The 26,540-nt window shown below is 45.5% G+C and overlaps 2 protein-coding genes across 2 annotated transcripts in view; one reads left to right on the forward strand and one right to left on the reverse strand.

Moving 5' to 3' along the window:
* The window catches only part of LOC110532851 (PDZ domain-containing protein 4-like), a 59,164-nt gene extending 56,919 nt beyond the window's left edge, over positions 1–2,245 (forward strand). The window contains exon 11 of the mRNA XM_036989040.2: positions 933–2,245. Within this exon, the coding sequence (XP_036844935.2) occupies positions 933–1,421 (489 nt within the window). The 3' untranslated portion in view covers positions 1,422–2,245. The remainder of the gene's footprint in view (positions 1–932) is intronic.
* A 12,687-nt stretch (positions 2,246–14,932) lies between these two features.
* LOC110531288 (IQ motif and SEC7 domain-containing protein 1) overlaps positions 14,933–26,540 on the reverse strand; it is a 120,781-nt gene continuing 109,173 nt past the window's right edge. Inside the window, exons 11-14 of the mRNA XM_036989041.2 lie at positions 22,572–22,733; positions 21,803–21,997; positions 18,632–18,681; positions 14,933–17,011 (exon numbers count right to left, since the gene is read on the reverse strand). Coding sequence (XP_036844936.2) covers positions 15,629–17,011; positions 18,632–18,681; positions 21,803–21,997; positions 22,572–22,733 — 1,790 coding nt within the window. The 3' untranslated portion in view covers positions 14,933–15,628. The remainder of the gene's footprint in view (positions 17,012–18,631; positions 18,682–21,802; positions 21,998–22,571; positions 22,734–26,540) is intronic.

Consider the following 26,540-nt stretch of genomic DNA (forward strand, 5'->3'; position numbering starts at 1 on the left):
ATAGCATTATGACACAGTCATACAGCATTATGTCACAGTCATACAGCATTATGACACAGTCATACAGCATTATGACACAGTCACACAGCATTATGTCACAGTCACACAGCATTATGTCACAGTCACACAGCATTATGTCACAGTCACACAGCATTATGTCACAGTCACACAGCATTATGTCACAGTCATGCAGCATTATGTCACAATCATGCAGCATTATGACACAGTCATACAGCATTATGTCAGTCATACAGCATTATGTCACAGTCATACAGCATTGTGACACAGTCAGGCAGCATTATGACACAGTCACAGCATTATGTCACAGTCATACAGCATTATGACCACCCCGAATCACTTTACTGGAATGTTTTGCCTCGTGTGGTAGGATTTTGGGGGATTTGACACTCTTATGTAGGTGTCATAACCAACCATCAAATAACACACTATGTCACAACAGGTGTCCACATATGGGTCATGACAGTGTTATGATCACATTATGACATGGTTATGACAAGTTATGTCAGCTATTATGACAAGTTATGTCAGCTATTATGACAGATTATGTCAGGTTATGTCAGCTATTATGACAGGTTATGACAAGTTATGTCTGCTATTATGACAAGTTATGTCTGCTATTATGACAGGTTATGTCAGCTATTATGACAAGTTATGTCAGCTATTATGACAAGTTATGTCAGCTATTATGACAAGTTATGTCTGCTATTATGACAGGTTATGTCAGCTATTATGACAAGTTATGTCAGCTATTATGACAAGTTATAACAAGTTATGTCAGCTGACACCGCTGGGTGTCAAGTAAAGTGTTACCTGTCATTATTTATTGATAGTTGTTGATTCTATATGTCTTACATGGTGCAATTAAATTATATATTTGGGAATTGTGAGCATTATCTTATCTTATCCGTAAGGTGAAGATCCGTAGCGACGGGACGCGCTACGTTGCCAAGCGACCAGTGAGGGACCGCCTCCTTAAAGCCCGGGCCATTAAGATCAGAGAAGAGCGCAGCGGCATGACGACGGACGACGACGCGGTCAGCGAGATGAAGCAGGGACGTTATTGGTCGAAGGAGGAGCGTAAACAACAGCTGCTGAGGGCCAGGGAGCACCGGCAGCGCCGTGAGTTCATGATGCAGAGCCGGCTGGACTACCTGAAGGGAGACAGAGACCTACAGGAGGGACCTGTGGACGGGAAGGCTACAGGAGGACCTCCAGGCCTGCAGGGGGAGACAGGTGGTAGTCCCAGTATCCTGGCCCTCAGCCAGAAGAAGTTCATGAAGAAGAGGAACAAGAGGATCCTGGATAACTGGGTCACCATCCAGGAACTACTCGCTCATGGATCCAGGTCACCGGATGGAAAGAAGGTGTATAATTCTCTTCTCTCTGTTACTACGGTGTGATGGAGGGATGGGAGGAGAAGAGGAGAGGAGAGGAGAGGAGAGGAGAGGAGAGGAGAGGAGAGGAGAGGAGAGGAGAGGAGAGGAGAGGAGAGGAGAGGAGAGGAGAGGAGAAGGTCTACAACCCCCAGCTCTGTTACTACGGTGTGATGGAGGGATGGGAGAAGAGAGGAGAGGGAGAAGGATGTAAATAAATCCAACCCAAGAGGAGATGCAGGACAACATACATAATATGGACAGAGAGAGGAACAGCATCGGCAGCTAAATGGTAGAATTGAATGAGAAATAACATTGTTTAAAGAGGACGAAAGAAGACTGAGCGGGAAGAGAAAGGGATTTACACTGTAAATCATGTACGCATTGTAAACATACTGTAGGTCAACATGTGATTCATCCACAGGAAGTTAATTCATTACTAGAGATGGAGAGATATGAAGATGACTATCGTGATTTTTATAGGAGACTTTAAGTCTTCCTGGAGATAGTATGGAATAAACACTGTTTATTCAGCTTATAGAAAGTGTAAAGTGCAAAGCTTTCTGTTTTAATTCAGTTTTGTTTTTAAATGAATCCCAGAAACCCATTTTACTGATGTATGTACAGAGAAAACGGTGTGAAATGATATTGTTTTATTAGGAGAGGGAACCAATGGAGAGAGGAAATGAGGAGGAGATGAGGAGGAGATGAGCGAGAGGAGGAGATCAGGAGATGAGGAGGAGAGGAGGAGATGAGCGAGAGGAGGAGAGGAGGAGAGAGGAGAGGAGGAGAGGAGGAGATGAGCGAGAGGAGGAAAGGAGAGGAGGAGATGAGCGAGAGGAGGAGATGAGAAGATGAGCGAGAAAAGGAGAGGAGGAGATGAGTGAGAGGAGATGAGGAGAGGATGAGATGAGGAGATGAGAAAGAGGAGGAGAGGAGGAGAGGAGGAGATGAGCGAGAGGAGGAGATGAGCGAGAGGAAGAGAGGGGGAGATGAGAAGGAGACTAGCAAGAGGAGGAGATGAGGAGACGAGCGAGAGGAAGAGATGGGGAGATGAGGAAACGAGCGAGAGGAGGAGAGGAGATGAGGAGAGGAGAATTCTACAGTGGAGTGAGTTACAAGCTTTGGGTCTTTGGGGATTGGGTGTAATAAGTATTCTGTATTAAGGGTCAGTAAGACACAGAGAAAGAGAGACAAAGGGGAGGTAGCCCAGACACGCAGAATAATGAGTATTCTGTATTAAGGGTCAGTAAGACACAGAGAAAGAGAGAGAAAGCTAAAGAGGGATGGAGAGAGAAAAACAGAGAGAGAGAAAGATATGTGCTCAATAGAGAGGCAAGAGAGAGATGGAGAGCAAGAAAGCGAAAGTGAGAGAGAGTGCAAGAGAGTGAGAGAAAGAGTGAGAGAGAGAGAGAACAAGACAGTGAGAGAGAGAGAAAGAGTGAGAGAGAGAGCAATAGAGAGAGAGAAAGAGTGAGAGAGCAAGAGAGAGAGAGAGTGAAAGAGTGAGAGAGAGAGCAAGAGAAAAGAGAGAGAGAGAGACAAAAGAAAAGCACAACCTGACTGAAATAATGGCACAGAGAAAGCACACACTTGTTGAATCAACATTGTTTCCACGTCATTTCAATGAAATGTTGTTGAACCAACGTGGAATAGACGTTGAATTGAAGTCTGTGCACTATAAAGGGAATAGGGTCTAAAGTAGTGCACTATAAAGGGAATAGGGTCAATAGTAGTGCACTATAAAGGGAATAGGGTCTAAAGCAGTGCACTATAAAGGGAATAGGGTCTAAAGTAGTGCACTATATAGGGAATAGGGTCTAAAGTAGTGCACTATAGAGGGAAGGCTCTAAAGTCGTGCACTATAAAGGGAATAGGGTCTAAAGTAGTGCACTATGAAGGGAACAGGGTGCCATTTGGGATGCTGACTGCAGTCCCTGGTCTATTCCAGTTGACTGCTCTCAAACAGCTAATAGGAGAAGGGTTGTTTGCTGTAGCAAAGTACCTACACCGTTTTTGGAAAAAAAATGGAACCGTACAGAAGTAAGAATGTATTCTATTCACCAGAATCTTTTTGTTGCATTTATTTTGTGTGTGTGTGTGTGTGTGTGTGTGTGTGTGTGTGTGTGTGCGTGCGTGCGTGCGTGCGTGTGTGTGTGTGCGTGTCTGTGTGTGTGTGTGTGTGTGTGCGTGTGTGTGTGTGTGTGTGAGCGAGAGAGAAAAAACTTAAAAGACGTTTCATTAGTCATTCACCTGCTTGCACACAGGGGTGGGAGCTGCAGTAGTCGTTAGGACAGGGGATGGGGTTGTAGGAGCTGCCAGGGTGGCTTCGGTGGGAGCTGCAGCAGTCGTTAGGACAGGGGATGGGGTTGTAGGAGCTGCCAGGGTGGCTGCGGTGGGAGCTGCAGCAGTCGTTAGGACCACAAGGACTCCAATGGAAATACTCCTAAGCTTTATTGTGTTGATGATTTTCTTAAATTCTCTGTGGAGGCGCGTAACAGGCTGGAGCGACCTTATATATATATATATATATATATATATATATACATGTGTGTTTTACAATTTGTCAAATAAATTCAATCAATTTATCCGTCAGGGCAGGATTCAATCCGACCGCCTCTAATATTGACAAAGCAGATCAGATTGAAGCCCTCAATGTTTCCTGTGAACATCTCTGTCCACATCGGTGTCTGCTCAGTGCAACTATAGCTTTCCTTTTAAGACAATGAGTACGTACCTGGTGATTGGTTTGTTGATCAAAACCTCCGTTTCCGTAACAACGTTTGATGAATACGAATAGTTTAAAAGTATATGATGTGCAGCACGACACACACGCAGCTTTGTTGTTGTTCTGAAGATATGCTTGTTGTTTTTATGGGGTGGGTTTATTGTGTCTTTTTAAACTAGAATCCTCCATTAAAAACAATAACGAAGTGGTGACCCAGTCTCTTTTGTTTTGTTGGTTAAACGATGTGGGACGGGCCTCAGAGAAAATATAACCACTCTCCGAATTCATAGACAGAGCTACGGACGCTAAGGACTGACCATCCGTTATATTAACATTATACAGTAGTTGTAACCGTGTACTGAGACTTTAATGTCAATCCCAATGTCACAATGAAGAGGCTGACGCTTGATTTGGTAGAAAGGAAAGAGAACCAGTCAGGATTTAAATACATTATATTGTTCTACTAGTCCACGTAAAGTCACCGAGGATTCTAGAAATGCATTTTACAAATCGCCTCACGAGACAGGTAACAGATACATAATCCTCCATCAGTTGGAGCTGTTAATATATCTGTTAATATATCAGTCACAGATACATAACCCCCATCAGTTGGTCTGTTAATATATCAGTCACAGATACATAACCCCCATCAGTTGGTCTGTTAATATATCAGTCACAGATACATAACCCCCATTACTTGGTCTGTTAATATCAGTCACAGACACATAACCCCCATCACTTGGTCTGTTAATATCAGTCACAGACACATAACCCTCCATCACTTGGTCTGTTAATATCAGTCACAGACACATAACCCTCCATCACTTGGTCTGTTAATATCAGTCACAGACACATAACCCCCATCAGTTGGTCTGTTAATATCAGTCACCGGGGGGGCGCTAGAGAGCGTGCTATGGAGTAGCACGCTCCATTTCGAAACAAATTAGTTTTTATCTTAACCTCTCACGACCTATAACTTTAAACAAATATGACAGAGGGAAAAGGCACCAGAAAATGGATTAAAGATAAATCAAAGATAAACAAGATAATTTGACTGAGATAGACAAGGAACCAATTTCAACGTCGCCAACCCACGAGGAGTTAGCTGAAGAGGCTAGCTTCCAAGAGTTCCCCCACAGAGCCTACGCAAAGTGACATACTGGCTGCCATAAACTCACTAAGCAAGAAGGTGGACGCAAGGTTTTGCTGATATCTCAAAGAGTAGGGTGACTTTTGGCCGAAACTGTGAAGGCAACTCAGAGAAGGGTGCATGAGGTTGAGCAAGACGACAGTCGATCACGAGTCCAGGCAACAGGACATAAGAGAAACAGTGCGCAACGTTCAAAAATGACAACAAAACCCTGGAAATGCTCGAGTCGCATTCAAGACGCCAGAACATCCGAATATGTGGCATCCAGGAGGACACTGAGAGAGGGAAACCCACTGAATTTGTCTCGGAGCTGATACCGGCCCTGCTGGGGAGTGAACACTTCAAAACGGCCATCCGGATCGACCGCGCACACAGATCTCAGGCAACGAAGCCGGCCAAGGGCGGGCCACCAAGGCCATTCATTGTATGGCTGCACTATCCCCAGACCAGGGATCTCATCCTCAAGCTGGCTAGTCAAAAGTTCCCCCTAAACTTCAACGGAGCCAGGGTGGCTTTCTACCCAGATCTTACCTTGGAGGTGAGGAACCAACGGAAAGAGTTTGATGAGGTACGCAACAAATGCAGGGTGGCCAACATCCGATACGGATTCCTCTTTCCAGCCCTGTTTAAGGTGACAGTCGAAGGATCAACACGTACGTTTGACAACCCAAAAGAGGCCGATCTGTTCTTGACAAGCAAGCTCCCTGGCTGAGAATACAGAACGGCTGAGTCAGCCGGCTAAATGACCAAATACAGGCCAGGAATGTGTTTGGATTTCCGGACTATGTCTTTTCAATTAGAAGATCAGAATTTGGGACTTATGATTGGTGAGATGTTGTGGCTAATATAGCATTGTTTGGCACATCATGTTTTAGCGCCACTCACCCCCTAACGTGAGAGTTAAGTGTTAAGTGTTATTTAATATTAGCGTATATGCGGAGCATCTATAGACGACGAGTTAGTTCAAGCTGTATGTCTAGACACCCTAAGGTTGGTGTGTTAGCCAAGGAGTGCTTTGTTTGGGGAAGTCACTCAGTAAAGGGACGGGAGGGGGGATGGGGTATGTGTTTTATGTTCACGTTTATTATTAGTACAGGTGGCATGACAAGCTCCCGCAAGGCGGGACGTTTTTCTTCTGAGTTTTGTATGACAGCAACAACTTGCTCTAAAATAAGAAATGCCACATAGTGACAGAGCACAGAGTAGACCAGGTGGAATAAAGATAGTCGGCTGGAACTGTAATGGCTTGGGGCATGTGGTGAAACGAGCTAAGGTTTTTTCTCATCTTATATCACTGGGTGCTGACATAGTGCTTCTTCAAGAAACTCATATTAAACGCTCCGCTCAGGCCAAGCTACTATTTTTTGTTGGACTCCAAACTAATCTCAGCGGCTGAGTCGGTTACCTATCACCCTATTCTAATTACGGACCACTCTCCTGTGTCCATGGTGCTGAAACTCGACAATATGTCGACAGGTCGGCGACCGTGGCGCTTAGACGCATACCTGCTGAAAGATGAGGCTTTTTGTCAGTATTTGAAGGAGCAGATTGCCTTTTTCCTCGGAACTAACGACATGGGGGATGTTGACGACTCCACCCTTTGGGAATCTCTAAAGGCTGTGATTAGAGGTTACATGATTTCTTATACATCAGAGAGGAAGAAACGTGCCAATACTAGGCTGAGAGAAATTGAAAGAGAGGTAGGGGAACAGGATAACTTTTTTAGGACATATTCCTCGTATACAGTCCTTGAGAAGATCACAAAGTTAAAATATGAATACAATACCATCCTTTCGAAACGGGTGGGCTCTTTACTTGCTAGAATGCAACAAAGTTATTTTGAACTGGGTGACAAACCACATAAATTATTAGCAAGACAGCTAAGGCATGTACACGCATCTAGAGCTATTCACAAAATAAAAGACAAGAAGGGTAAAATAGTAACAGATCCGCAGGATATTAATAAATGCTTTGCACGCAGTTTTACTCAGAGCTATACCAATCAAAATGCGATGCTACTGATCCACACACTATGGAACGCTTTCTCGCTGAATGTGAACTTCCTAAACTAGACAGGGGGGCAGCTTCTGCACTCGATGCAGGGATAACTTTAGAGGACATTAACACAGCGATAGCACAATTTCCAAACAGCAAGGCCCCTGGGCCCGATGGATATGTAATAGAATTCTATAAGAAGTACTGCGCCAGTCTATCTCCACTTATGTTGCGAATGTTTAAACAAGCCAAAGAAAATGCCGAACTCCCGCAAACACTGTATGAGGCTACAATAGCACTGATCTTGAAAAAAGATAGAGATTCCATGGAGATGTCGTCTTATCGCCCCGTGTCGTTACTCCCCATAGAAAACAAGGACAATGACAAAGATATTGGTTAATATCAGTCACAGACACATAACCCCTATCACTTGGTCTGTCAATATCAGTCACAGATACATAACCCTCATCATTTCTTGGGTCGACTCTCTTCTCTATATACATCAATGAGGTCGCTCTTGCTGCTGGTGAGTCTCTGATGCACCTCTACGCAGACGACACCATTCTGTATACTTCTGGCCCTTCTTTGGACACTGTGTTAACAAACCTCCAGGCAAGCTTCAATGCCATACAACTCTCCTTCCGTGGCCTCCAATTGCTCTTAAATACAAGTAAAACTAAATGCATGCTCTTCAACCGATCGCTGCCTGCACCTGCCTGCCTGTCCAACATTACTACTCTGGACGGCTCTGACTTAGAATACGTGAACATCTACAAATACCTAGGTGTCTGGTTAGACTGTAAACTCTCCTTCCAGACCCACATCAAACGTCTCCAATCCAAAGTTAAATCTAGAAATGGCTTCCTATTTCGCAACAAAGCATCCTTCACTCATGCTGCCAAACATACCCTTGTAAAACTGACCATCCTACCAATCCTCGACTTCGGCAATGTCATTTACAAAATAGCCTCCAATACCCTACTCAACAAATTGGATGCAGTCTATCACAGTGCAATCCGTTTTGTCACCAAAGCCCCATATACTACCCACCATTGAGACCTGTACGCTCTCGTTGGCTGGCCCTCGCTTCATACTCGTCGCCAAACCCACTGGCTCCATGTCATCTACAAGACCCTGCTAGGTAAAGTCCCCCCTTATCTCAGCTCACTGGTCACCATAGCATCACCCACCTGTAGCACGCGCGCCAGCAGGTATATCTCTCTGGTCACCCCCAAAACCAATTATTTCTTTGGCCGCCTCTCCTTCCAGTTCTCTGCTGCCAATGACTGGAGCGAACTACAAAAATCTCTGAAACTGGAAACACTTATCTCCCTCACTAGCTTTAAGCACCAACTGTCAGAGCAGCTCACAGATTACTGCACCTGTACATAGCCCACCTATAATTTAGCCCAAACAACTACCTCTTTCCCTACTGTATTTATTTTATTTATTTATTTATTTTGCTCCTTTGCACCCCATTTATTTCTATCTCTACTTTGCACATTCTTCCACTGCAAATCTACCATTCCAGTGTTTTACTTGCTGTATTGTATTTACTTTGCCACCATGGCCTTTTTTGCCTTCACCTCCCTTATCTCACCTCATTTGCTCACATCGTATATAGACTTGTTTATACTGTATTATTGACTGTATGTTTGTTTTACTTCATGTGTAACTCTGTGTGGTTGTATGTGTCGAACTGCTTTGCTTTATCTTGGCCAGGTCGCAATTGTAAATGAGAACTTGTTCTCAACTTGCCTACCTGGTTAAATAAAGGTGAAATAAAAATAATAATAAATCACTTGGTCTGTTATCAGTCACAGACACATAACTCCCATCACTTGGTCTGTTAATATCAGTCATAGACACATAACCCTCCATCACTTGGTCTGTTAATATCAGTCACAGACACATAACTCCCATCACTTGGTCTGTTAATATCAGTCACAGACACATAACTCCCATCACTTGGTCTGTTAATATCAGTCATAGACACATAACCCCCATCACTTGGTCTGTTAATATCAGTCACAGATACATAACTCCCATCACTTGGTCTGTTAATATCAGTCACAGACACATAACTCCCATCACTTGGTCTGTTAATATCAGTCACAGATACATAACTCCCATCACTTGGTCTGTTAATATCAGTCACAGACACATAACTCCCATCACTTGGTCTGTTAATATCAGTCACAGACACATAACTCCCATCACTTGGTCTGTTAATATCAGTCACAGATACATAACTCCCATCACTTGGTCTGTTAATATCAGTCACAGACACATAACTCCCATCACTTGGTCTGTTAATATCAGTCACAGACACATAACTCCCATCACTTGGTCTGTTAATATCAGTCACAGACACATAACCCCCATCACTTGGTCTGTTAATATCAGTCACAGACACATAACCCTCATCAGTTGGTCTGTTAATATATCAGTCACAGGATCATATGAAAAGCGGTAACCATTGGGTCCACACATATTATATACGTACCATGGTTGGTCCTCTTTTCCACACCTATCATGTACATACCATGGTTTCTTTACAGATGTTACAAATTAAAACACAAACATTATATTTTTCCAACAGCAAGAACAGGTTTTATATTATAAGAGCAATAAATATTCACTTTTTTTTAATATATATATATATCCATTTTCATTTGAAACCAAAATTCATACTGTATGTATATACAGCAAAAATACATAAATATTTTTAAAACAATGACTTCTCCGGTTGACTTTTACAATCCTCCTCCCCTCTCCTCTCCTCCCTCGAGATATACACAACATTACATGTCTATTTGTCCATTTCCTGTGTAGTTACAAACACCTAGTAATTACAGTCCATTTCCTGTGTAGTTACAGACACCTAGTAATTACAGTCCATTTCCTGTGTAAGTTACAGACACCTAGTAATTACAGTCCATTTCCTGTGTAGTTACAGACACCTAGTAATTACAGTCCATTTCCTGTGTAGTTACAGACACGTAGTAATTACAGTCCATTTCGGAGTACATGTATTTTTATTATTAATAGATATTATGTTTGTAAAACAGCTCCATTCAGTGAGACATGCAGCAATCACAATATCATATAGAGAAGACGTTTCATTTCGGTTCAGAGAGAGAGCGAGAGACATCAATACAATGACCACTTAAAACCTAGATCCCATGGTCTCTTGATCTCTAGTCTCCATCCCTCTATCCCTCTCTCTGCCCTATATCTTACATAAGCCTCCCCGCAGAGCATGACAGCATCTGGTTGTACAGAGGGTGTAATGCCAGGATGCATTGAAGTGCAGCAGGGGGGGGCAGAGCAGTCTCAGATGAAAGGCTGTGATATAGAACAGAGTCTCAGTCAGCCCTGGGCCAGCCAATCAGAAAGCGGGAGAGGGTACTGGTGCGGGAGACGGTCTGGGGAAGGGAAAGGCGAGGGTCCAGGGTGGGGGTGCAGAGTGAGACCAGTGGGGTGCAGAGTGGAACCAATGGGATGCAGGGATTCAGGAAGAGGGGCGGGACTGCAGTGGGATTGGACGAGAGGCACTAACGGATGGCCTGTGTGCAAAACTACAAAATGTATGACCTAAGCAACACCTCCACACTAAGGAGATGCTGTGTGTGTGTGTGTGTGTGTGTGTGTGTGTGTGTGTGTGTGTGTGTGTGTATGTGTGTGTGTGTGTGTGTGTGTGTGTGTGTGTGTGTGTGTGTGTGTGTGTGTGTGTGTGTGTTAGTCCAGTTATTTAATACGATCACCTACTGTAGGTTACTTAGCAAGCGGGTATTAGTGCCTCTGGCTAGTGAGTAACTGTACACTGACATCAAATACAGGGCGCGTTCAGACAACAGTATGCAACGTTTTGGAACGTTCAGATATAAATAATGCTATGTAGAACAGACAAATGCCTCTCTGATAGTGTATGTGGAATAAGGCATCATGGCGGCTCTATGAATGGCATTTCTATCTGCGACATTCAATAACGTTTGGCAACTGAACATGGCCCAAAAGTTCCATTGGTTACCTGACCAACCAAATAAACAAATCGCATCTTAATACACAATACAACATAAAAATAAAAAATAAACACTAGCACAAAACAATAGTTAACGGTATTAGCAGTAGCTGTTACACGCACACCAACAATAGCAATAGTAGCATCAGTAGGAATCTAATCTAGATAATCCTAACAATTCTGTCATCAACCACGAAAACCTTCTCAAGTACGATCTGACTGTCTAAGAGGGGAACTTGTTCTTCTCAAGTACGATCTCTGTCTAAAAGGTTCTTCTAAGAGGAGGACCCTGTTTCTTCTCAAGTACGATCTCTGTCTAAGAGGTTCTTCTAAGAGGAGGTTTGTTTTTTCTCAAGTACGATCTCTGTCTAAGAGGTTCTTCTAAGAGGAGGACCTGTTTCTTCTCAAATACGATCTCTGTCTAAGAGGTTCTTCTAAGAGGAGGACCCGTTTCTTCTCAAGTACGATCTCTGTCTAAGAGGAGAACTTGTTTTTTCTCAAGTACGATCTCTGTCTAAGAGGATAACTTGTTTTTTCTCAAGTACGATCTCTGTCTAAGAGGTTCTTCTAAGAGGAGGACCCTGTTTCTTCTCAAGTACGATCTCTGTCTAAGAGGTTCTTCTAAGAGGAGGAGGACCTGTGGACATAATGTTTGATTATATTTGTTTTGCTCCAAAAAATAGATATTTATAAGCAGCCTGTTTTATACAGTAAACAGAAAGTGTTAGTTAAAATACCAATATGTATTGAGAAGGAAAACATTTTCTAGATTTGCAGTTTTTCTTGGTTACATTGTAAAAAAATATATAGTAATCAATCAGCAATTAGTGGAAATTAAACAAAATAAAGTGTAAAATGTTACATTTTCATCGACTAACAATAGTTTTTTAATATAATTAGTGAAAGTATTGAGGGAGCTGATGCATGAACAATGATTGTTTTGACAGTGTTTTACAGTAATATACTTTATACACATATTCTGACTTAATTGCATTGTTTGGTTTTTTGTTTTTTTGTGTGTGTGTGTGAAAACTACAGTCTATACATAAACTGCTACTTATGTGTTATTCCATGTCAATTGCTAATTGTCAGTGTGGAAACGTAATATTCAGATAGCCAAGGACAAAATTGCACTGCACATGTTTTAAGTACAATCAAATGTATGTAAGAATATATAGTCATTTACATTAAAGTCTAACGATCGTGGATAGTAGATATTCACAAACTGCCAATACAATTTATTAAAACTGTTATGTGGGGGGGGGGGGGGGGGGGAGGAAAAGCCCCAAGATATATTAATTCAGATTGGTTGGCTTATTCCACAGTACGAAAGTAATATTCAAAGAAAATACTTCACAAATATTTGATAGTTCTACTGGTCATTTCATCTTTTGTCATGTCCCGAGTCATTGGGGAGGTTTTATGAAGTGACACTCATTGGGGAAGGTTTATGACGTGACACTCCAGCTACTAATCAGTGGACTTAGGCCAGGATTGAATCCCCGTCGCCATTTAAAGGTGGCTAAGTTCCATTTAAAGGTTGCTAAAAAGGGCCCTTTTTAAAAGGTAGGTCCGATTTCCGATTGAGCCGACATATGCGGTTTGCTGTTAATGCAGTCTTAGCGAACGGCAAGAACATTGCCGGCAAAGCGCGATCGGATTTAACCCCGGCCTAATGGCATGATGCTGGAACTGTAGACGTGACTCTGGCCTTGCTGGCTCGACAACACAGCGGGGACAGAAGGCAAAACAATCTGTCCATCAAAGGTTTACATCGGTACATACCTGGAATGATGCTAGTGTTTCACATGCTCTATTATATATATGTATATATGTGTGTGTGTATACATATAACAAAACATTAGTTGTTTAAAATTCACCTGCATTCGACTTGACCTGTGATCTTGATCTCAACCAGTGTGAGTACCAACCTGGTCTCAAGAGTATTTCGTATTATTGTGTCCGTAAAATCCGAGACACTCCATTTAGTATGATATATTACGTTTCATATGGTATTTATTCATTTGTGGATGTCCGTCAGTATGATATGTTACAAATTACAATTTGCATGATAGTTTGTGAATAAGCAAAAAACGTACAATATGTTGTGGATTTGTAAATGTACAATATGTAAAGAATTTACTAAAAGTATGATATGTTACAAATTCCTATTAGTTGTGGCTAGCTAGGTGGCTAATGGGACCTCTCCAGAACCACCCCAACATCAACCTATGTAATAATTAGCTAGGTGGCTAACGTTAGCTAGGCTAAGGGTTAAAGGGACCCCTCCAGCACCAACCCAACATCAACCTATGTAATAATTAGCTAGGTGGCTAACGTTAGCTAGCTAAGCTAAGGGTTAAAAGGACCCCTCCAGCACCAACCCAACATCAACCTATGTAATAATTAGCTAGGTGGCTAACGTTAGCTAGCTAAGCTAAGGGTTAAAAGGACCCCTCCAGCACCAACCCAACATCAACCTATGTAATAATTAGCTAGGTGGCTAACGTTAGCTAGCTAAGCTAAGGGTTAAAAGGACCCCTCCAGCACCAACCCAACATCAACCTATATAATAATGGCATGTTTCTATGTTTTGTAGTCAAAAGAGGAAGAAAAGTGTTTCTAATGACATCATCAACCAATTAGTTAACAATGTATTAGTAGGCAATGCCAACTCCTAATTGGTTAAAAAATCACACGATGCACACCGATGATTTTTTTTTTACTACAAAACATAGAAATGCGTAATTTTGTCATATGTTTGTGTATTAAGGTTAAGGTTAAGGTTAGGGTTAGATAGAATGGTTAAGGTTAGGGTTAGCTAGAATGTTTAAGGTTAAGGGTTAGGGTTAGCTAAAATGTTTAAGGTTAGGGTTAGCTAGAATGGTTAAGGTTAAGGGTTAGGGTTAGCTAAAATGGTTAAGGTCAGGGTTAGCTAAAATGTTTAAGGTTAGGGTTAGCTAGAATGGTTAAGGTTAAGGGTTAGGGTTAGCTAAATGGTTAAGGTTAGGGTTAGCTAGAATGGTTAAGGTTAAGGGTTAGGGTTAGCTAGAATGGTTAAGGTTAGGGTTAGCTAAAATGTTTAAGGTTAAGGTTAGATAGAATGGTTAAGGTTAAGGGTTAGGGTTAGCTAAAATGGTTAAGGTTAGGGTTAGCCAAAATGGTTAAGGTTAGGGTTTGCTAAAATGTTTAAGGTTAAGGGTTAGGGTTAGCTAAAATGGTTAAGGTTAGGGTTAGCTAAAATGGTTAAGGTTAGGGTTAGCTAAAATGGTTAAGGTCAGGGTTAGCTAAAATGTTTAAGGTTAAGGGTTAGGGTTAGCTAAAATGGTTAAGGTTAGGGTTAGCTAAAATGTTTAAGGTTAGGGTTATGGTTAGCTAACATGCTAAGTAGTTGAAAAGTAGCTAAGTTGTCCGTGATAAGATTCAAACACGCAACCTTGGTGTTGCTACACGTTTGTGTTATATCTACATCTATCTACGCCCACCCATCCACCTGACCAATTACCCTTATTTCGTTCATGTCTTTTAAGTAACTTCCTGTCTTATGTAACCATACCAAACATAACGTATCATACTAATTTGAGTGTCCCGGATATATACGTTCACTTTATTACGTCTAGTCTATGAAACCAGACTGAAAGTACACATGTCTGTTTTATTACACAACAACAACAACATGGAGATTTTAAGATGTAAGAAGGCAGACACTGGCCATGTCACTTCCTGATTCACCAATCCATTTCCAGTCCACTTCCTGGTTCAACAGGTTTGGCACCCTTTGTCATCATAATTCTCCTCCTCTGGCAACATGAGGTCATTGATAAAGTCATGCAGAACATGGCCCCCACAGAGACACAGAAGCATCACATCCTCATCAACCTCGGTACCGTATGTGAATATCTTCATGCAGATCGGTCTGTGGAGTTTCTGTGTGTCAGTGTCTTCCTCTCTCTTCTAACAGCTGACTAGTCATCCTCTCCCTCTTCAGGGTGTCAGTGTAGAAGACATGAGGCTCATGGTCTCGTGATGATGTAGCCCTGCCTGTGACGGCCCAAAGAGGGGGAATTTCCTCTCGGTCTAACAGTTAAGAAGTTTATTATCCTGCAGCTGACATTCATGTCTTCCTCTCTACCTGAATGTGAATCTGTGAGGGAACCGGAGGTGGAAGTAACACAGCCTGAGCAAGTACCGCCTCCTGCCTCTCCCAGAGCGCCGGCGGCCATATTGGATGATCTGGGCGTGGCCACTCTTAAACCTGTAGTTGTTCTGGTCTGTCGACCTCAGTCTGACGAGCGGTGCCCCCTGGTGTCTGGGAGGGTTGTTGCGTCTCCTGACACTCACACCACCGTGCTGATGCGGTTGATAGGCTTGGACTTGGAGCTGGTGGTGCTGCCCGACCCCGTGCTGCTGTTGCCCCCGCCAGACCCCTGCTGCCCTCCCTGGTGCTGGAGGGGGTGGGCGTAAGGGGAGATAGGGGTAAGTGGGGTATTGGGGGAGGAAGGGGGGGGTAAAGGGGAGTGCGAAGGGGGAGGTGGTATGGAGGAGAGCGGGGGGTATTGAGGGTGGTATTGGCCGTGGGCGGCGGCCTGGGGGATGTGCCGGGCGACGGGGGTCTGGGGCGGCGGGGCAGCGAAGATGAAGTGAGTCTGGTGCTTGGGGTGTTGAGCGGGATGGGGGCTGAGGGACAGGCCGGGGTGGGGGCTGAGGGACAGGCCGGGATGGGGGCTGTGGTTGTGGGTAAGAGCGGTACGATGAGGGGCGTGGGTGTGGGCGTGAGGGTGGGGTTGCGAGTGTGAGAGAGTAAGAGGGAGCTTGGCGCCTCCTCCTCCTCTTCCCCGACCGTGTGTGGAGTATGTGTGGTAGAGGGTAAGGGGTGCGGGCCCCGGCGAGCGGGGGGGGTGAGGTGAAAGGGGTGGAGTGGGGCAGCCTACCCCCATAGTAACCCCCATGTTGGTATAGCACCCTCCGTGACCCTGGGAGGGAACAGGACCGGGGCCCTGTACACACTGTACACCATGCTGCTGCAGCTGGGCCAGCTGAACCTGGGACAGCTGTTGGAGCTGTGGGTGGGAGGGAGCGGGACCGGGGTCCGGCCTCTTGGGGACCCCTACCATGGGGCCCCTGTGGAGGATATGAGGCCCAGGGGCCCCCTGGACGGTGGAGGAGGGCTGGCTGGGAGCGGGCCCTGCCTGGGCGTGGTAGCGGTGGTGGTGGTGGTAGGGCGGAGGAGGCTGCTGCCCTGCGGTACTGTTGTAGCAATATTGGGCGTGCAGGGCCTGTATTTTGGAGGGTCCTCCTGTGTCGGAGTGGGTGAGGGAGGAGGGGGAGTGTGGGGGCGGGCCGCCAGTGGTGGGCGGGGGGACAGGTGCAGGGTAGTGTGGCAGCCCAGGTGGGAGGAGAGGGGGGAGAGGACCAGGGGGCTTGGTGCTGGCGCGCTTGCTCCCGAACAGGGAACCCAGGAAGGAGCCTCCACTGCCCCCTCCCCCTCCAGACCCGCTCCCCAGGGCTCCCGTCCCCCCTCGGTCTCCGCTGCTGGGACCCAGTGCCGTCGTCCCAGTAGCGGTATTGTGATTTAGCCCCGGCCCACCCCCCACCCCCATTCCGGGGCTCAGGATGGGGCGGTGAGGCCGGTAATCTTGGATGTCATAGCTGCCGGGTGGCATTACACCTCCAGCCATGTGGGGGCGCTGATGAGGCCTGGGACTGCTAATGATGGAACCCTGAAAACAGAGGAGTGGAAGAGGGAGGAGGAGAGAGGCAGAGGGAGGAGGAGAGAGGAAAGAGGATCCAGAGGGGAAGGGGGAGAGAGGAGAGGAGGAGACAGAGGGGAGAGGAGGAGACAGAGGGGAGAGGAGACAGAGGGAGGAGGAGAGGAGAGAAGAGCCAGAGGGGACGGGGGAGAAAGGAGAGGAGGAGACAGAGAGGATGAGGGAGGAAGAGAGAGGAGACAGAGGGGAAGAGGGAGAGAAAAGAGGAAGAGACAGAGGGGAGGAGGGAGGAAGAGAGAGGAGACAGAGGGGAAAGGGAGAGTGGAGAGGAGGAAACGGAGGGGGGGAGAGAGAGAGGAGAGGAGAGGAGAGGAGAGGAGATGAGAGATGATACAGAGAAGAGGAAGAAGAGGAGAGAAGAGACGAGGAGAGAGAAGATAGGAGAGTCAGTAAAGTACTGTTTGTACTTGATCATTATGTGGATAGAACACACATACAGACACTGACTACGGCTGTTAAATAACAAAATCCACATGCAATTATCATAACATGCTCCATGCACAGCCTGTTAGGAAACATAGAAACAGACAACTTTACATCAATGAGTTTACAGTGTTGGGGAGTAGTGAACAACAAATAGTTAAACTTGTAATTTAACTCCATTTTGCAGTAGCTTGGTGGTAGTTGAACTAAATTCAAATCAAGGCAGGGATTAGCCATGTAGCGGTGTAGCTAACTAATAGAGCTACACACTACTGTTTTACCATGTAGCGGTGTAGCTAACTACTGGAACTACTCACTACTGTTTTACCATATAGCGGTGTAGCTAACTACTGGAACTACACACTACTGTTTTACCATGTAGCGGTGTAGCTAACTACTGGAACTACACACTACTGTTTTACCATGTAGCTAACTACTGGAACTACACTACTGTTTTACCATGTAGCGGTGTAGCTAACTACTGGAACTACACACTACTGTTTTACCATGTAGCTAACTACTGGAACTACACTACTGTTTTACCATGTAGCGGTGTAGCTAACTACTGGAACTACACACTACTGTTTTACCATGTAGCGGTGTATCTAAATACTGGAACTACAAACTACTGTTTTTGCGACAGTAAAATTAAGTATGGGTGAAGTAGGCAAGAATTCCTTTCATTCTCTGCATTAGATCTGCCTAATTCTGACTTGAAACATAATTGTTGTGTTTAATAGGCCACATTACACATCCGGTTAACATCTGATTATAGAGTCATCTGTTCCTGAATTTTGTGGTCTCTAACATTTCAAATGTAGATATTAACTTTAGTTAAGTAAATTGTTAAAGGAGGATTTACTTCTTCCAGTGTGAAGTAATTGGTAGATTGGTACACTACATTTTCAGAGTAGCTGCCCCCCAACACTGGTTATTGGAATTCTATTTTAGTGCCACGAGGCACTCACATGCACGTTTGGTCATTTCAATCCACAACGATATCAACCAGTAATGAATAGTGCCATGCAGGGTATTGAGAAACATCCAGAAGCGTCATGCCATTTAATGAAGTAGACTATAGTTTGGGGAAGGGGGATATGAGAGCCATCCGTCCGCCCCCCCCCCCCTCCCCGTCTATACCAGACTTACTTCCATTGTGCTGTCCAAGGAGCCAACACTGTTTCGGCGGCCCCGCTTCCCTGCACCCAGCAAGGAATAAGAAAAGTCATGTATTGCTGTAGCCGGCTGGCTAGGGCCGTGTTGTTTCTATAACAGAGGGAACTATTTCTCTCTAAACTACAGTACTCCTGTTGGACAGCAGGCAGAGACAAAGCACCACACAGTAAACAGCTCCTTAGCGTCCTGGTCTCTCTCTCTCTCTCTCTCTCTCTCTCTCTCTCTCTGTCTCTCTCTGTCTCTCTCTGTCTCTCTTTGTTTCTCTCTCTCTGTCTGTCTGTCTCTCTCTCTGTCTGTCTCTCTCTCTCTCTGTCTGTCTCTCTGTCTGTCTCTCTCTTTCTGTCTCTCTCTCTCTCTCTCTCTGTGTCTCTCTCGCTGTCTCTCTCTCTCTCTGTCTCTCTCTCTCTCGCTGTCTCTCTCTCTCTCTCTGTCTCTCTCTCTCTCTCTCTCTCGCGCTCTCGCCCTGATCACGATCTGTTCTATAATTAACCCTCACAGCACAGCAGGCCTTGCCACAACTTTGGAAGTGTGCTTGGGATCATTGTTCATTTGGAAGACACATTTGCGACCAAGCTTTAACTTCCTGACTGATGTGTTGAGATGTTGCTTCAATATATCCACATAATTGCCCTGCCTCATGATGCCATCTATTTTGTGAAATGCACCGGTCCCTCCTGCAGCAAAGAACCCCCAAAACATGATGTTGCCACCCCCGTGCTTCATGGTTGGGATGGTGTTCTCCAGCTTGCAAGCCTCCCCCTTTTTCCTCCAAACATAATGATGGTCATTATGGCCAAACAGTTCTATTTTTGTTTCATCAGACCAGAGGACATTTCTCCAAAAAGTATGATCTTTGTCCCCATGTGCAGTTGCAAACCGTAGTCTGGCTTTTTATGGCGATTTTGGAGCAGTGGCTTCTTCCTGGCTCAGGCTATGTCGATATAGGACTCGTTTTACTGTGGATATAGACACATTTGTACCTGTTTCCTCCAGCATCTTCACAAGGTCCTTTGATGTTGTTTAGGGAATTTATTTGCACTTTTTGCACCAAAGTACGTTCATCTCTAGGAGACAGAAAATGTCTCCGTCCTGAGCGGTGTGACGGCTGCGTGGTCGCATGGTGTTTATACCTGTACTATTGTTTGTACAGATTAATTTGGTACCTTAAGGCGTTTAGAAATGTCTTCCAAGGATAAACCAGACTTGTGGACATCTACAATTTTAGATTCTGAGGTCTTGGCTGATTTCTTTTGATTTTCCATGATGTCAAGCAAAGAGGCACTGAGTTTGAAGGTAGGCCTTGAAATACATCCACAGGTCCACCTCCAATTGATGCAAATGATGTCAATTAGCCTATCAGAAGCTTCTAAAGCCATGACATAATTTTCTGGAATTTTCCAAGCTGTTTAAAGGCACAGTCAACTTAGTGTATGTAAACTTCTGACCCACTGGAATTGCGATACAGAGAATTATAGGTAAAATAATCTGTCTGTAAACAATTGTTGAAAAAATTACTTGTGTCATGCATAAAGTAGATGTCCTAACCGACCTGCCAAAACTATAGTTTGTTAACAAGACATTTGTGGAGTGGTTGAAAAACTAGTTTTAATGACTCCAACCTAAGTGTATGTAAACTTCCGACTTCAACTGTATGTATTCACCCCTTTGCTATAAAGCCCCTAAATAAGATCTGGTGCAACCAATTACATAATTAGTTAAAAAAAGTCCACCTGTGTGTCACATGATCTGTCACATGATCTCAGTATATATACACCTGTTCTGAATGGCCCCAGAGTCTGCAACACCATTAAGCAACGGGCACCACCAAGCAAGCAGCACCAGGAAGACCAAGGAACTCTCTAAACAGGTCAGGGACAAAGTTGTGGAGAAGTACAGATCAGGGTTGGGTTATAAAAAAAATATCAGAAACTTTGAATATCCCACGGAGCACCATTAAATCCATTATTAAAAAATGGAAAGAATATGGCACCACAACAAACCTGCCAAGAGAGGGCCGCCTACCAAAACTCACGGACCAGGCAAGGTAGGCATTAATCAGAGAGGCAACAAAGAGACAAAAGATGACCATGAAGGAGCTGCAAAGCTCCACAGCGGAGATTGGAGTATGTGTCCATAGGACCACTTTAAGCCATACACTCCACAGAGCTGGGCTTTATGGAAGAGTGGACAGAAAAAAAGCCATTCCTTCTAGAAAAAAATAAGCAAACACGTTTGGTGTTCACCAAAAGGCATGTGGGAGACGCCCCAAACATATGGAAAAAGGTACTCTGGTCAGACAAGACTAAAATTGAGCTTTTTGGCCATCAAGGAAAACGCTATGTCTGGCACAAACCCAACACCTCTCATCACCCCGATAACCCCATCCCTACAGTGAAGCATGGTGGTGGCAGCATCACGCTGTGGGGATGTTTTTCATCGTCAGGGAAACTGGTCAGAATTGAAGGAATGATTGATGGCGCTAAATAGAGGGAAACCTGTTTCAGTCTTCCAGAGATTTGAGACTGGGACGGAGGTTCACCTTCCGGCAGGACAATGACCCTAAGCATACTGCTAAAGCAACACTTGAGTGGTTTAAGGGGAAACATTTAAATGTCTTGGAATGGCCTAGTCAAAGCCCAAACCTCAATCCAATTGAGAATCTGTGGTATGACTTAGAGACTGCTGTACACCAGCGGAACCCATCCAACTTGAAGGAAATTAATCAGTTTTAACGAATGGCCAAAAATCCCAGTGGCAAGATGTACCAAGCTTATAGAGACATATCGCAAGAGACTTGCAGTTGTAATTTCTGCAAATGGTGGCTCTACAAAGTATTGACTTTGGGGGGGATGAATAGTTATGCACGCTCAAGTTTTCTGTTTTTTTTTGTTGTCTTAATTCTTGTTTGTTCCACAATAAAAAATGTTTTCATCTTGGGTAAATCAAATGATACAAAAAAAAGAAAAGAACAAAATAGGAAAAATACTTTTGCCACTGTATATGTCTAGACCAGAGTTAAAATAAATGAGTAATTGAGAGTTTTGTCTATATTTTCTGAAAAGCATCTCATCAGGTTGTCTCAGTGACTGTATAAATATGACTGAACAGTGTGTCTGTCCATTGGATGAGGTCAAATCAGTGTACCTGTGTCTGATAGGTCTCTCAGTGATGAGCTGAGCGCGGTACGTTTGAGTCCGTCTGCGGAAGCATAGCTGTCATCCAGACTGGGTCTACCCAGAGTGCCATTCACCGCCTCGCCCTTCAAGCCACTGCCCAGACCACCACCGCCAGCCCCGCTCACAACAGGTCTCACCACCCCTTTCTGCTTCTCCAACTCCGCTGTAAAGGGGGAGGAGAGAGAGATGGAGAGGGGGAGCAGAAAAATAGGGAAAGAGAGAGGAGGGTGAGGAAGAGTGCGACAGAGAAAGAGAGAGAGAGAAGAGACAATCGTGAAAGAAGTCGGTCGAGAATAAGAGTGTGAAGGGATTACTTAAAAGACATATGATTATCACAATATTTGTATATTAAACTATCCCTTAGTATTCCCCAATGGAACAATGAAGTATTCTATCTAGTATCGTAGCATGTTTTCTCCATCTCCTGCACCTCAGTCTCTTTTAGTATATTATAAACTTGGTGATTTGTGCCCTGAATTCTGATTGGCTGAAAGCCATGGTATATCAGACCGTATACCACGGGTATGACAAAACATTTATTTTTTTACTGCTCTAATTACGTTGGTAACCAGTTTATAATAGCAATAAGGCTCCTCAAGGGTTTGTGGTATATGGCCAATACTCTGCGTTGCGTCGTGCATAAAAACAGCCCTTAGACGTGGTATATTGGCCGGTATTCCACACCTCCTCGGGCCTTATTGGTTAAGTATAGTATAGTATAGTATAGTTCTACTCACACTCCACCCTGTATTTCTCCATCTCCGTCACCTCAGTGATGCTCTCTCTCAGGTCGGAGGTGAAGCGTGTTCTGTCCTGCTGACTTGGAGCATTTAATACAATCAGAACCTTCCTCTCCCCGCCAGGATTGGCCGACGTCAGACGGATACCGTGGGGATAGTCTACAGGGGAGAGAGGAGACATACTGTACAGCTTTTGACAAGAGAGACGCTCAAGTGTTTTAGTACTATATCTCTTGACACAATGATGAAAATAATCATGGCCTCTAAACCTTCAAGCTGCATACTGGACCCTATTCCAACTAAACTACTGAAAGTGTCATGTACTGTCATGTTGTGTCTTGTTTCTGTCCTTTCCCTTCACCCTGTCTCCCTCTGCTGGTCGTTGTTAGGTTACCTTTTCTCCCCCTCTTTCCCCCAGCTGTGCCTTGTCTCCTCCTAACTACCTCGTCACCCCTTTTCCCACCTGTTCCCTTTTTCCCTCTGATTAGTCCTCTATATCTCTCTCTGTTTCTGCTCCTGTCTTTGTCGGATTCTTGTTTGTGTTGTTCATGCCTGAACCAGACTATCGTCATGTTTGCTGCAACCTTGTCCTGTCCTGTCGGAACCTGCCGGTCCATCTGAGCCTACGTTTTGTTTTGTTATTAAAGAAGCTCTGTTTACGTTAATTCGCTTTTGGGTCCTCATTCACGCACCGTAACAGAAGAATCCGACCGGATACCTCCCAGCTGCATAGGCTCAGCACCCGAGCCGGCAGAGGAAGATGGTAGTGATGCGGAGAGGGGGGCAACGGAGAACGCAAGCTCCTTTCCACGAGCTCGGTGACGAAGATCAACCCGTCGCTCAATGCGAATAGCGAGTTCAATCAAGGAATCCACGCTGGAAGGAACCTCCCGGGAGAGAATCTCATCCTTTACCTCTGCGCGGAGACCCTCCAGAAAACGAGCGAGCAAAGCCGGCTCGTTCCAGCCACTGGAGGCAGCAAGAGTGCGAAACTCAATAGAGTAGTCTGTTATGGATCGATTACCCTGACATAGGGAAGACAGGGCCCTGGAAGCCTCCTCCCCAAAAACAGATCGATCAAAAACCCGTATCATCTCCTCCTTAAAGTCCTGATACTGGAGATTCGAAAGCCCTGGAAGTGGCCGGTGGATCGAGGCGGAGATGGTGAACCTGTTCTGTGAGGTTGGAGACTTGGGTGGCCAGGGTCTCAACGGCATGTCGAGCAGCAGACAATTTCTGCTTGTGTCTGCCTAGCATCGCTCCCTGGATCTCGACGGCTGAGTGGAGAGGATCCGAAGTCGCTGGGTCCATTCTTGGTCGGATTCTTCTGTTCGCCTCTGTCTCTATTGCGGTTCTGCTGGTCATTTTGTCACTTCATGTCCAGTAAAAGCCAGAGCTCATCAGTAAGCGGAGGGCTACTGGTGAGCGCTACTACTCCTGTCTCTCCTTCAAGATCCTGCACTACCTTGTCGGTCCATCTACGCTGGACCGGTTCGTCAGCTTCCTGCAGTGCCTTAATAGACTCTGGGGCGGAGGGCTGTTTTATGGACGAGACCTGGGCTCGGGAACATGACATTCCTCTCAGACAGTTAAGGGAGTCCACGGCCTTGTTCGCCCTGGATGGTAGTCCTCTCCCCAGGATTCAGCGTGAGACGCTACCTTTAACCCTCACTGTTTCTGGTAATCATAGCGAAACCATTTCTTTTTTAATTTTTCGTTCACCTTTTACACCTGTTGTTTTGGGCCATCCCTGGCTAGTTTGTCATAATCCTTCCATTAATTGGTCTAGTAATTCTATCCTCTCCTGGAACGTCTCTTGTCATGTGAAATGTTTAATGTCTGCTATCCCTCCTGTTTCCTCTGTCTCTTCTTCACAGGAGGAGCCTGGTGATTTGACAGGGGTGCCGGAGGAATATCACGATCTGCGCACGGTGTTCAGTCGGTCCAGGGCCACCTCTCTTCCTCCACACCGGTCGTATGATTGTAGTATTGATCTCCTTCCGGGAACCACTCCCCCCCGGGGTAGACTATACTCTCTGTCGGCTCCCGAACGTAAGGCTCTCGAAGATTATTTGTCTGTAGCTCTTGCCGCCGGTACCATAGTCCCCTCCTCCTCTCCCGCCGGAGCGGGGTTTTTTTTTGTTAAGAAGAAGGACGGGTCCCTGCGCCCCTGCATAGATTATCGAGGGCTGAATGACATAACAGTGAAGAATCGTTATCCGCTTCCTCTTATGTCTTCAGCCTTCGAGATCCTGCAGGGAGCCAGGTTTTTCACTAAGTTGGACCTTCGTAACGCTTACCATCTCGTGCGCATCAGGGAGGGGGACGAGTGGAAGACGGCGTTTAACACTCCGTTAGGGCACTTTGAATACCGGGTTCTTCCTTTCGGCCTCGCTAACGCTCCAGCTGTCTTTCAGGCATTAGTCAATGATGTCCTGAGAGACATGCTGAACATCTTTGTTTTCGTTTACCTTGACGATATCCTGATTTTTTCACCGTCACTCCAGATTCATGTTCAGCACGTTCGACGTGTCCTCCAGCGCCTTTTAGAGAATTGTCTTTTTGTGAAGGCTGAGAAGTGCTCTTTTCATGCCTCCTCCGTCACATTTCTCGGTTCTGTTATTTCCGCTGAAGGCATTAAGATGGATCCCGCTAAGGTCCAAGCTGTCATTGATTGGCCCGTCCCTAAGTCACGCGTCGAGTTGCAGCGCTTTCTCGGCTTCGCGAACTTCTATCGTCGTTTCATCCGTAATTTCGGTCAGGTGGCAGCCCCTCTCACAGCCCTTACTTCTGTCAAGACGTGCTTTAAGTGGTCCGTTTCCGCCCAGGGAGCTTTTGATCTCCTCAAGAATCGTTTTACATCCGCACCTATCCTTGTTACACCTGACGTCTCTAGACAGTTCATTGTCGAGGTTGACGCGTCAGAGGTGGGCGTGGGAGCCATTCTTTCTCAGCGCTCCTTCTCTGACGACAAGGTCCACCCTTGCGCGTATTTTTCTCATCGCCTGTCGCCGTCGGAACGTAACTATGATGTGGGAAACCGCGAACTGCTCGCCATCCGCTTAGCCCTAGGCGAATGGCGACAGTGGTTGGAGGGGGCGACCGTTCCTTTTGTCGTTTGGACTGACCATAGGAACCTTGAGTACATCCGTTCTGCCAAACGACTTAATGCGCGTCAGGCGCGCTGGGCGCTGTTTTTCGCTCGTTTCGAGTTCGTGATTTCTTATCGTCCGGGCTCTAAGAACACCAAGCCTGATGCTTTATCTCGTCTCTTCAGTTCTTCAGTAGCCTCCACTGACCCCGAGGGGATTCTCCCTGAGGGGCGTGTTGTCGGGTTGACTGTCTGGGGAATTGAGAGGCAGGTAAAGCAAGCACTCACTCAAACTCCGTCACCGCGCGCTTGTCCCAGGAACCTTCTTTTCGTTCCCGTTCCTACTCGTCTGGCCGTTCTTCAGTGGGCTCACTCTGCCAAGTTAGCCGGCCACCCTGGCGTTCGGGGTACGCTTGCTTCCATTCGCCAGCGCTTTTGGTGGCCCACCCGGGAGCATGACACGCGTCGCTTCGTGGCTGCTTGTTCGGTCTGCGCGCAGACTAAGTCCGGTAACTCTCCTCCTGCCGGCCGTCTCAGGCCGCTTCCCATTCCCTCTCGACCGTGGTCTCACATCGCCTTAGATTTTGTCACCGGACTGCCTTCGTCAGCGGGGAAGTCTGTTATTCTTACGGTTGTCGACAGGTTCTCTAAGGCGGCTCATTTTATTCCCCTTGCTAAGCTTCCTTCTGCTAAAGAGACGGCACAAATCATCATCGAGAATGTTTTCAGAATTCATGGCCTTCCGTCAGACGTCGTTTCGGACAGAGGTCCGCAATTCACGTCTCAATTTTGGAGGGAGTTTTGCCGTTTGATTGGGGCTTCCGTCAGTCTCTCTTCCGGCTTTCACCCCCAGTCTAACGGTCAAGCAGAACGGG

Source organism: Oncorhynchus mykiss, chromosome 9, assembly GCF_057628025.1.
Source record: "Oncorhynchus mykiss isolate SJ-2025 chromosome 9, ASM5762802v1, whole genome shotgun sequence".
In the NCBI taxonomy this organism is placed as follows: Eukaryota; Metazoa; Chordata; class Actinopteri; order Salmoniformes; family Salmonidae; genus Oncorhynchus; species Oncorhynchus mykiss.